The sequence below is a fragment of the Electrophorus electricus genome, chromosome 26, assembly GCF_013358815.1.
Source record: "Electrophorus electricus isolate fEleEle1 chromosome 26, fEleEle1.pri, whole genome shotgun sequence".
In the NCBI taxonomy this organism is placed as follows: Eukaryota; Metazoa; Chordata; class Actinopteri; order Gymnotiformes; family Gymnotidae; genus Electrophorus; species Electrophorus electricus.
The window spans coordinates 2,733,637-2,745,255 of record NC_049560.1 but is presented as its reverse complement, the minus strand read 5'-3'; the positions used below and the strand labels follow the sequence as shown (position 1 = coordinate 2,745,255).

The following is an 11,619-nucleotide window of genomic DNA, read 5'->3' as shown; positions in this document are numbered from 1 at the left end:
CCTTGTCTGAAGGGGGCACTCGAGAGGCGCCTCGTCCAGTGCAACAACAGGAAGGAAAGACATGTGCTTCCTTAACACTCACATCACGCATAGGACTATAGAAGTAACAGAACCTAAATGAAAAAGTAAGCAAGAATAAGAACCCCCAAAACAGTGGTAAGGGAGCAAGTCATTACTAAATGTATTACTACATAAATTCAATGCTGGGGTAAAATGGATATATCATTTTTGCACCGTTTGTCAGATGTTTTTATCTAGCTCAACTTACATATTTATCAGTGTCTTTTTCACAGTAGGTCTATGTGTTCTCACTGGAAACCGAACCCATGACCTTGGTGTTGTGAGCTACATGAACATGGTTTAGTTCAAAGATAAAGGAGGCATATTACAGCTTGCAGCACTGGCATGCACTGGGACTATTTATTTTTGTTTATTATTCATACTCATTTTGGTAAATATCTTCTTTAGGCAGTGGGACCCATAACTCTAGCTATGTCACAGCTTGCTGATTTGAGCATGCAAACCTGTCTGCATGAATTATTGGAAGAAAACCCTGCCCTGTCCATGCAGAAGGGTGAGTACTTTCTGTAAAGCTTTTTTAGCTGTGGACTTCAAATTCATGGTCCTGGATTTTGAAATCATTGGATTTTGTAAAAACTGGTAACTAATTTATATTACAAATAGGAATTCAAATCACAGGTTTCAAGATCCAGGCACTGCAGATTTTTCATCCTTTAACTAGTAGTCATACATTACAACAAAGTGGTTCATTGGCTACGTTCATTTACCTACTAGTGATTACAAAATTCGAGTCAGGAATTGGATGATAAAATCTTAAGTTAAATACCTCAGCTATAGAGTGTAATGCCAAGCCTAATGCCTATGGCATAGCTTAGGTGAGATCATGGCTGGACTAGTCTCGAGCTCAAATGAAAACACAGTAGTAAATCCACAAGGTGGCACCTTCCACTAGTAAACATCTCCAACAGCCCCAGTGTATTTCCTTATGCTCTCTCTTTATGCCCTGGGGAACTCACTAGTGACAATGGAGGCATGTAGGAAAGCTGTAACATAAATCACCATAGAATAAGCCTTGGCCAGTAAATTGCTGGACACATAGTGTCTCCTCGGATCAGTTAACTTGTGTTGATTAGCTGAACTTGTTTTGAACAAAAATAATGGCAGAATAAATGCAATAAAAATGAATTGTTATAAAACTTGTGTAAAAAATGCACACTTATTCAGTGACCTGTATAATTATGCAGATAAATTTATTCTATAATTTTACATTTCTAACATTTACAACATTCTTGTATAACTTTTCTCATTTACATATTTATTTATATAATAATAATGCGTTATGTGCATTGATGTATGCTTCAATTTAATTCATTATTTGATCAGATTATTAATATCCAGATTGTGTTATTACTTTAGAAAAAGACTGTACTCTAATGCTTAAAGGAAAACACTGTATAAACATCTCCAAACTATCACGAAGTGATAAGGCTTCTTTGTATGCCTTCCTCGATCTAATAGAAGAGGTATGTCACATGCAACGGAAATTACAGCAATGATAGAAGCAGATTTGGGCAGGCGCTTCAGAGAAGACTGTTCACTTAGATGTTTTACCTTTTGTTGTTTGGTTGTTTATCTTTGAGCTAGTATAGCTATGTGATTTCATGGAGTGCCTTTGTTTCGATATTTTGCTGTTGTCCATGGGCATGGAAAGCCGTGGGGAGTGCTCCTTCTGTAGGCGTCTCTTAGTCGTGTTTTCATAAACTGGGCCTTCTGAGAAATACACATATTGTTCTTTGTTAGTTATTTCCATACCCCCTTTTTTCAATCTAACTGTGAATGTTAGCCTACACATTACAGGACAAGGGTCTTACAAAGGAGGTCAGATAATGTGCTCTGCTTGTGCACTGCAAATCAGCACTGTTACGGGCGGACTTTATTTGAAATCTTCAGCGGAGCATAAGTCTGCACGTTCGTAACCACATGTAACCTACATGCTCACTCACTGCTATGCCGTCACCAGGAAGGAGCAGAGCTTGCACTGGGCGTGCATTACTTTTTACAATGCAGCCGTTGCTTACGATCATGCTACCTGCTTCCATGTTTACTCGCAATCGCTGTTGTTAATTAAACTTCGTTAATCAGTCAGCCGGTCTGTCGGGACTAGTGCAAACCTATACGTAGGTTATGTGAAGACCTGTCTCTATGTAACTACCTTTGTCATTACAGGGCTTGTTCTGAGGCGCACAGTCATAACGTGTATCAACGAATAGGTTTAACGAATACCTTGTCTTCGGCAGCAGGTGAGCCGTATGACAACCAGATTTGTTATCAGCACAGCACACCCCAATGGCAACGCTAGCCACACCCACCATTTACCAAGCACTGACCCTGTTCTCACGATCACTGGAGAATCTGTCACTGCAGAAAGAAAAGGAAAAAGAGTCAAATTGAATATACTCATAATATCAAACAAATAACTCACAAAGAAACAAATTAATTAAACAAATTAATACCTGCTTAATTAATTAATTATTTCAACAAATTATGGAACTCAAAAATATAATCTTTTGGTTATTATATATTTGTAAATAATTAAATATGCTGTGCCAACCTACTTTGCATTTACTTGGTGTCAATCAAGCAGTGTCTATTTTTAGCCGTTACCAAGTCACTTATCTAGCATAACTCACGCAACGGCCCGGTCAAGACACCGCAGCAGCACACACCGATCACAACCCTCAGTCACTTCCCCGCTCATGATCCCGTCGACAGTTTCTTTCCCACTGTTCCTACCAAAATATTGACGGTCCCTAAAGCCAAGTGCGGAGACACATTTGCAACCTTCTTTGCACTCTCACGCGTCTAAGCCTTGTTTTCTGCTGTCTGCAGCAATAAAAAGCCTTTATTTATCACCACTTGAGCCTCGCTCCCGCTTCAACTTGATGGTCCCCAAAATCATGCACTAGGAGGCATTTTCAAGTTTCCTCCGACTCTCACGCTACTAAGCATTGTTTTAAACATTAAAAAGCCTTTGTAACCACAAGCACCACTTTTATTTTTTATCTCGCTTCTGCTTTGAAATGTCACAGAAACCAAGTAACTTATCTGACCTAACCGAGAAACTTACTGGCTAGTGGTTTTGTCTCGTCCTGTCACGGTATGTAATGTTACTTTCTTACTCAATGTTTTATTCTTACTATGAGGACTGAAAATAACGTTCACAAGACGTGAGAATTTTTATGTGCAAATGTTTTTTTTTTCTAAGTACCTCTTTTTTCCCCTCTGACGTGTGGTGAACTACGGAATGTTTGTTTCTGTTTTCAATTCTGCTGTCATTTTAGCAAAAAAGGGAAAACTAGTTTGCAGTTTTGCAGTAAGAGTGTTGTGTCTGTGTGACATGTGCTTCAGGTTGTCCAAACTCAGCCTTTCTTCTCAGTGCAAAGTCTACAATTAAAGTCTTAAACAAGCTCCTCAATGTTTAAACACATCCTGAGCAAGACCTTCAGATCCCTGTAAGATTCTAGAGCTATCGTTCTAAAACCATGTACAGAAAATCTTACATTCTCTGTCTTGCCTGTATTTCCCATTTGATATTTTCCATAGTCTAAAACATCTGACCCAGTCTGAGAAGTTTGCAATCAGGCGTATAGGATAAACTGACAGAGCATGTGCAGAACAAAGGCTTGTCAGACCAGTTGTGAGCACTACTGTGCTATAGAAATAGCCTCACTCACAAAAGGCAGCACCACAGGTGTGTTGTAGATTTATTTTTTTATTTTTTGCAAAATCAGGCTTATTCCTAATTGTTTTTTTTTTTTTTTTTTTTTTTTTTTTTAAATTAACAAGTCTACAATACATGTCAAATCTCGCTCAAGTAGCCTACAGACTATACAAAAGAAAACAAGAACCTGAAAATTTTACCACAACTTGTTGGTGAACTTGTTGTATTTTCCTCCTCTTCTGTGGGAAAAAAAACAGAAACAGAAACAGGAGCAGATATAAGAAAGATATTTGTTATGAAATATGATTGCAGTTTATGCATTACAGAAATGTTTCCTAAGAATAATTTGTTCTTACAAGTGAAAAGAAAATGAAAACAGACTATTGAAACTACTACTTGCATGAAATTAACATTAATACATTTAAATTATCAATCACGGAAACATAGTATAATCATTAGCTTATGTCATGTTAGTATGATATATATATATACCCTAACCCTAACCGTAACCCTCTCCTGACATACTTCCAAACTTCTCCTGAAGTACTTCCTCTGTGAAGGTACTTACTGATTTTTAAATATGATGAATTGCTGTTACTCTCCTTCAGTAGTGGAATGTCCTGGATGACTTTGCAGTAATACCATCCACTGTCATTGGATGTAATGTTTTTAATAGTCAGGAATGACCAAGTACTTCCCCTCTCTTCTTGGTAATGATTATTTAGGGTGCCATTTGGAAAGATGGTGTTGATCCGTTCGCCAGGCAAGGATTGCTTTTGACTGATGTACCAGCCTACTTTCAGTGTTTTTTCACTTGTCTGGAAACTGCAGTTGATGATTGTGTTGGATCCTAGACATACTTCAAACTGTCCTGTTACCTCAGGCTTGATTTCTGTACTCAAAACTGCACTCATAATTATGCTTCCCACTGTAGAAAAGATAAATCAAATGCACACTGAGAACCAAGTCAGAAAAAAACAACATAACTTCCTGCAAAAACAAAAACAGCCTAGTATTTAATTTGCCAAATGAATGAGTGATTAGTAGGTCTATAGCAATGAACAATTTTTACCGGAATGGTTCCATTAACAGCTACCATCGTAGATGTCTTTTAACAATTACAGATGAATGCAATCTAATTCTGCCAATTCAGCTGTGCTGAATCACAAAGAGTAGCTTATTCTACTGGCTTTCTTTTTGTTTTGTTTTTTTAGGTTCTTTTTTATTTAAACTTCACTCTAGCACTAGACAGAGAAAAAATGCCTGTTTCATAACCTTAGAAGTTTATGCACATAAAATTGTATACAGTATAGAATGTAAAAAGTTTGTGTTCTCTCAAATGGTTTTGTGGTAGGCTATTAAGTAGTTCAAGATACACTAATAAATTAGAGTAAAAGAAATAAACTAATTAGGGTAATATAAATAACAACTAAACACAACACAGAGCAGAACTTCTTACTGGGTCATAAACTGGACGTAGAACTGTTAATAGAATGAAGAGAACAAAACAATTAACTAATGATTGCTGCTTTTTATCCAAACATTTGTAGTAGACTAAACTAAACAAACAGTAATATTTGCCTTGGAAAGTTCCAGAGAATGTAGTGTATCTCTGACCTGTAAACAGCAGAAAGAAGGTAATGCTGGACTGGTTCATTGCTTTGGTTGGGAGACGCTGCACCCTAAATGACAGACCCTTCTGATATGACCAGAGCAACTTACACAAGAGGGCAAGGCAGGGGTCATCAGAGTCACACTCCAGTGATAAAGGAAGCCTGTTGTGACAGTAATATTACTAAAGTTTTAAATGTCAAAAAATATATTATAGGTTAAAAGGTTCTTATTGCTTACCCAACTGTGGTAGAAAAGGGACAGTGTGGTATCTAAGCAGGTTCCTGTGTAGTCAAGCTGAAAACCCTGACAGGTAAAGACTGCTCTGTGGAGGGAAGTGTCTGCATATGCAGGGTCTCCAACCACCAATAGAGTCAAGTTCAAGTTCTGCTGTAGTTGGGCACTCATGAAAGACAAGGGGGCCGATCACACCCCAAGGATGAGGGAAAAAAAAGATCAAAGCTGGAAACGAGCTGGGTTAAGAGTAAAATGGCAGGCAAGGAACGCAACATGAAAAAAGGGGAAGCCAAGTAAAATATCTGACGGTCAATATGTTTGCAGCATTGCCTGAGAAGAGAATTGCTCTTCACAGAGAAAATGGCTCCATTAGTGACAGTTTGAATTGGTATGCAGTGAGGCTGGAAAGCACATTGTGAAATCGGGTCAACCACATGAAGGCCAGATGAGAAACAAAACTACACAGCACACCCCCAAGTGTGAAACTGAGAGACACACAACATATAATTGGTTCGTGGGACGTCCACAGAAAATCCCTATTAACCAATAGAGTTCTGGAACCCTACAATGGATAAAGCAACAGAACACAGCATAAGTTGTTTTTACACTTTCAGCATTAATCTGACATTCTTGACAGTATAATACTGGAGGAAGGGACCCTATTTCAAAGATTATTTTTAAGGAGTTTGAATTGGGAACCATAATGCACACCGCTTATTTGAACAGTGCCGTCAAAGACTGCAACATTTAATTTATGCACTCAGCTGAGCCTGGTGACAAGTGTAACCTCTACCATTTCCTGGCTTGAATGGAAACAATGTATTGTTGAAACACTGTGTTGCTGTTGATGACTGAAGTAAACATGTGCAGTACAGGTTACCGAAATGGTTTAAAATGAGTGACTTAGATGTGGAGAGACATTTTCCCCAACATGTTAACCAATCAAACCTTTCATCTTGTATCTTTACCAACACTTTCATGATTTCTAAGACAGATTGAAGTTGATTGATACTGTGAGGCCTAACATAATTTTTTTCAAAAATATTTTCAGTTAATAGGCAATGTAACCAGGGAATGGCTTCTTAATGTGGCCAAACATTTTGTCGTTGTTTTGGAATTTGTCATGTCAGATAAACGAGATGGACATCTTTCCATTTCCATTCTCACTTCTGCATGATCTGGAGGAGAGGGTGGGGAGTGCACATAATACTATTGTTGGTTTCATCTTGCTTATCTGTAATTGTCTGTAATGAAGGACAATTTTTATAATCTAATGCCACTGACTACAGCATTTCAGGTATTTAATCTCTTAATCCCTCCAGACTTTGTGACATTTTCTTTGCTTTGTATTGTTTCATCAGACCCTTCATATTAAATATTTATGGCTAGCCAGATATAATAATAAATCAAAACATTTGGTGCTTAAGTCAAAATCTCTCAATGAAAGAATTTTCCTTTTGATTATCAAATACTGAAGATGAGGGTAGAAAATAACTGAACACAGACACAATTTAATCTTTAATATAAAAACACATAAAAGTTACCCCCCTTTCCCCCCCACCCCCCCCCCCCACCCCCCCCCCCCCCCACACACACACATACATTTATATTTGTGCATTATAAGGCATACTTAAATATGTGTAACATTACATATCAGTGAGAAAATATGGCTAGCTTCCTTTTTAAAAATAAAATATCTAAAATATTTTTGAAATGTCATTAAAATTGCAATACAAACAGCAACCAAATACATAGATATAGACTGTAAAGACATCTTTTTATTATTTAAAAATAAAGGACCATTACATGCCACACTTAAGTTAAAATTCCTTGAAACAGGAATAAAAAGTATCTTTTATTAAAAAAGATCCTAACATCAAATGCTGACACGCGCTATGGTGGATATTTATGATCAGAGCATACCATAGTGTTGAGTCAGTATTGTAAACACTTATCTATAAGACAAATGAACAATTCTGGAAAAAGAAAAATTACAGTGCACTATACATTGATGGTATGAGGTTAAATCAGAGACTGGTGAATAAACACAGCAGTCCTACCAAAGCATATACAGTAAAAACAAAATAATTTTCATATAATTTGCAACATACATCTTTGATGTAATTCAAGTCACATAAATAAAATGCTAAAACCCCTCAGATTTGAAAAGCACATTTTTTGCAGTTTATTTTACTGTACACTTTCCATATCCATATTGCTCTTACTCATGATGCATTCTAGAAGATGTAATAGCACAACCTTTGATCTGTATGATGCAAACCAATTCATGTCAAAGAAAAATATGAATGAAAACGTGACCTGATATGCACAATAAAATTCATATTCTCAGAGACTGAAACAAAGTAACACATATCAAAAAGTGCAAAAATCAAAAAAGTTCTGATCATAAATAGAAACCGTTCTGAATGAAAGGCTTTCTCCTCCTTCTGGCTCCTGGACTATAACTCGTCTTTTGGGTTAATGTGATCTTGAGCCCAGTGAAGCTGGTTTTGGAGTGCCTGAATGACCTCATCCGCTTGAAGTCTCTCCTGCAAATCCATCCAACGTATTTCATTTATTCTATTAACTAGGTTACAAGTAATTAGGATGTTCAGAAAGGTGGATAAAGTAATTCTACAGGTGTTTTTTAATTTTTTTAATTTTTTTAAAATTTATTTGTAGACTGCAAGATGAATACATTTAGTTTTAAGATGTTCCCAATTCAGTGCTCTTTAAAATAAAAAATGATGGCCACAGAAAATAAAGGAAAAAGGGGCCTGAAGAGTGTGGTGGAGTTTTTCAACATGTAATCTGGCAGTTTGTAGGCACCATATAAACCACAGCAGGGGAAATGTGAGAGCAGCAACTGTTACCCACTCACCAGCTCTCTGTAGAGGGGATCCAGAGTGAACCACATCGCCAAGGCGCATCGCTGCCCTCTGGTGACGGCTCGCACGCCATGCGGGTTCTCACCGCCAGAGGAGAAACCAACCATCCTCCCACACCTTGGCTTCACCGATGCCTAGAACAGGAAAGGGGGCGCAAAAGAACATTCACTTGCGCATATGACGCCTAAAAGGTTACACTTTTATACCGTTACAGCAATTTACCTACCTTAACCGTTTTGGCATCCATTTCAGTAAATATGAACTCTCCCCCATCAAAATCCCCATTTAGATACAGCAACGCACTGAAAGGGACAAATGAGAAGATATTTACATAATCTATACATTGAAAAAGAGGTACAACTACTTAAAACATTTTTTAACAAAAAGCAGCGCCGTCTTAGTGACAGAGGAGAGGAACGTCGTGAAGATTTCTCAGTAAGCAACATACCTTAAGCCTAAAGAGAGGATTGTCCAATAGGAATGCCTCCTACCTCACCTCCTATTGACCAATCTTGACCTTTGGCTTAAATGGATATGTGAGAAATCCTTGCATGAAATATGCCCAGACATGCTTCTACCTGTAGTCTCTGTAGGTGTATGCTGGAGGCTCTTTCCAGCACTCATTGGCTTCGGGGTCCAGCAGGCAGTTATCAGCATGGATCGGGTGGCTAAGGTCATTCCTCAGTTCTTGCTGACCTTTGGTGAGCAGGGAAAAAAAGACATCTCACCAGTCCAAAGGTTTTCACACAACTGAACTGACAGTACTTTGTCTATTTACAATGGCGATCGGCGAATTACTTTATCACATTTTGTGATGGCCATTTAGTATAATGTACCTGGAATAGCTGTACGGCACACCAGATGAGTGTATGAGAAATGTAGGGTAGAGCTGAGCATGAAATAAGACTCAATGATCTGCCTAGCCTTCTCACTGATATCGTAGAAGAGGCGGGCACTTCCTAAAGGGACACGCCCCTCATAACCATACTGTGAATAACAAATAAATAATTAGCAAATTGGGTGGTTGCCCAATTGCCAAAATTAGAAATGGAATGGCATAAAGGATGCATCACACTTGTGAGATATGAAAAAGACCACATCAAAAGAAATTTATTTAATTTTACCTGCAAGGTTTTCAGCACGGTTGTCCCTTCAAATTTTTCGTTTGGCGTGTGAGGGGACATCTTCCCTCTATAGCCATCTCCAGCAATAGTCGCAGTCTGCCAGTGAAGATGAAATAAAAGACAATAGTCATATTAACAGTCTTGCTGCCTTTGATATCATGATCATGCATTGAGTGGATCTTGCCCTCACACAAAGGGGCACACACAAGACATACAGACATGCAAGTCACATTAACACTTGAAAATAGAAGTGATTGCTTATGAAAACAAGAAAAAAAGGCAAATAAACAGCAGCAACAACAACAACGACAAATACATTCTGAAAGAGATTTACATTTCCATACTCCCACAGAGATATGTGAACACTGGCACAAACCATAATTTATTAACGTTATTGACAATATTTGGCAAACTAATGGGTTTTATTCATTTGTTTCTCTTCTGGAATGTGAACGTGATAAGATACTCGGGTAGGGCAAGAAACACGTTCAGGTCATTATGAGCTTTTTTTTGGTCTGTAAGCAGTTTGGTTTCTGCTGGGAATGCGATTTTATTGTCTTCAGACGTCATCAGGCATGTTTTGGCTCCAGAAGCCCCATATTTTTGCTCCACAGTGAACAACCCAGTGCCCAGTGCCAGAAATTAGGTCACATTTGTGGCATTCCAAGTGCACTGTAAGTGCTAACAGGACACTAAGAGATATCGAGTAGAATGAGCATAAAGCCGACTTACATGTGCCAGGTGTTGTAGTTCCGAACACTGATCTTCAGAAATGACATCATCAAAGACCGCCCTCTGAGTCCCATTAAGAGCACCTGAATTCAGCACCAGACGCACGCTATCGTACAATAAAGGGCCCCCTGTAAAAACACACACAAAAACACACACACACACACACACCCATACGCACGCACGCACAGAGTTTACTGTTCTATCTGGGGCTCGATGCTCCAATGGCTTATGCTTGCATGCTAATAACCACATCTAGATCACAGGCAGGGCAATGCGCTGATCTACCTTCCCTAGGGTCTTGCAGCACAGACAGGGAGGTGTTCCGTTTCTCTGAGATGGGTACGTATTCCATCCCGCCATCTGTCCCTGAGGGGATCCTGAAATCGACAGGCCTGACGTGAGCACCAAAGCACTGTTGCTCAGTGACTGCTGTTACCAGCAAACAAAGGAAACCAGTGAACAGAGTGACATATACCGGTTTGTGTCATCTCTTCCTCCTGGGCTGTTCCAGTAGTTCTAACAGGTAATCAAAAAGAAAACAGGATGAGGATACAGTTTCCATGTAAATATACATGTTAACCTGTGAACAAAACCAGTGCCCCCTAATTCAAAAGCCACCCATCCTACTAGCATTGCACTGTGACAGCAGCTGATAGAACAAAGACTCTTCCCACCAGGGGGCACTATAAGCACGGCTTACGATTCTGCAGCATCTGAGACACCTGTTGTTTAAAAATGCCGACAGCCTGTTCACAGACTCTTACAGCTACATTATGCCAGAGGGTCAGAGAGCAGGGAAGTGCATGTTAGTTGTGATGAGTTCAGTAACTTTTAGAGACATATTTTAAATGCTAGTTTCAAGTGAATATATAGCAGGGGTAGGCAGGCTTAGGCACAAAGGACCAGCATGGCTGTAGGGAGCTCCCCTGATTCCACTTGCTTAAGCAATTGTACTCTGTATTAAAACAACTGATTAGTTGTGTCAGATGTGCTTGTGCTTGCTTGGAATGAAAAACTACAGTCACACTGGCACTTTGGAATCTCAGTAAATTTCCCGATCTACATATTCTTCCCCCATATGAGTTTTGACTCCTGAGTATACACAGAAAGCAATTATATCCTGACTTTTAAAACCTGGTTCCTTGCGACTCTGACTTCCTTTTGCTGCCTTTCAGAGGCCAGTCTGTGTAGGATGGTGTACACACGAGGATGCCTCAGCACCCATCTCTCTGCATTTCTGGGCAGGAGGAGGCAGTCGGCTCCAGCTCGTCACTGTGTGGGATGC

General features: G+C 39.0%; 2 protein-coding genes and 1 long non-coding RNA gene across 5 annotated transcripts in view; 1 reads left to right on the top strand and 2 right to left on the bottom strand.

Annotated features, from left to right (window-relative positions):
* The first annotated feature begins 60 nt into the window (after positions 1–60).
* LOC113582382 overlaps positions 61–11,619 on the top strand; it is a 32,879-nt gene continuing 21,320 nt past the window's right edge. For both annotated transcript variants that reach the window (XR_003411157.2, XR_003411156.2), the window contains exons 1-2: positions 61–156; positions 469–574. This is a non-coding gene — a long non-coding RNA (uncharacterized LOC113582382). The remainder of the gene's footprint in view (positions 157–468; positions 575–11,619) is intronic.
* On the bottom strand, positions 1,330–5,552 carry LOC113582377. 2 transcript variants are annotated; one of them, XM_027018112.2, is made up of 5 exons: positions 5,465–5,552; positions 4,311–4,670; positions 3,943–3,981; positions 2,305–2,439; positions 1,330–1,791 (listed from the first exon to the last, which is right to left on the bottom strand). In XM_027018112.2, the coding sequence occupies exons 2-5, from the start codon at positions 4,654–4,656 to the stop codon at positions 1,616–1,618; spliced, it is 696 nt and encodes a 231-aa protein (XP_026873913.1). In that variant the 5' UTR covers positions 4,657–4,670; positions 5,465–5,552; the 3' UTR covers positions 1,330–1,615. The 2 variants fall into 2 exon arrangements, 1 of the variants encoding a protein (XP_026873913.1); XR_004775667.1 differs by lacking the exons at positions 3,943–3,981; positions 4,311–4,670; positions 5,465–5,552 and adding an exon at positions 2,637–2,912.
* Positions 7,433–11,619, bottom strand: part of p3h2 (prolyl 3-hydroxylase 2) — a 38,012-nt gene continuing 33,825 nt past the window's right edge. Inside the window, exons 7-15 of the mRNA XM_027018107.2 lie at positions 10,810–10,850; positions 10,620–10,711; positions 10,335–10,462; positions 9,603–9,698; positions 9,315–9,465; positions 9,057–9,174; positions 8,705–8,780; positions 8,472–8,612; positions 7,433–8,139 (exon numbers count right to left, since the gene is read on the bottom strand). Of these exons, the coding sequence (XP_026873908.2) occupies positions 8,050–8,139; positions 8,472–8,612; positions 8,705–8,780; positions 9,057–9,174; positions 9,315–9,465; positions 9,603–9,698; positions 10,335–10,462; positions 10,620–10,711; positions 10,810–10,850 (933 nt within the window). The 3' untranslated portion in view covers positions 7,433–8,049. The remainder of the gene's footprint in view (positions 8,140–8,471; positions 8,613–8,704; positions 8,781–9,056; positions 9,175–9,314; positions 9,466–9,602; positions 9,699–10,334; positions 10,463–10,619; positions 10,712–10,809; positions 10,851–11,619) is intronic.

Bases quoted from the DNA above. Each gene is read 5' to 3' on its own strand.
- LOC113582377 (XM_027018112.2), bottom strand. From the start codon at position 4,656: ATGAGTGCAGTTTTGAGTACAGAAATCAAGCCTGAGGTAACAGGACAG. The intron at 3,982-4,310 runs GTAAGTACCTTC...TTTTTCCCACAG, and splicing joins TTCATCATATTTAAAAATCA to AAGAGGAGGAAAATACAACA. The intron at 1,792-2,304 runs GTATTCGTTAAA...TGTATTTCTCAG, and splicing joins CACCTGCTGCCGAAGACAAG to AAGGCCCAGTTTATGAAAAC.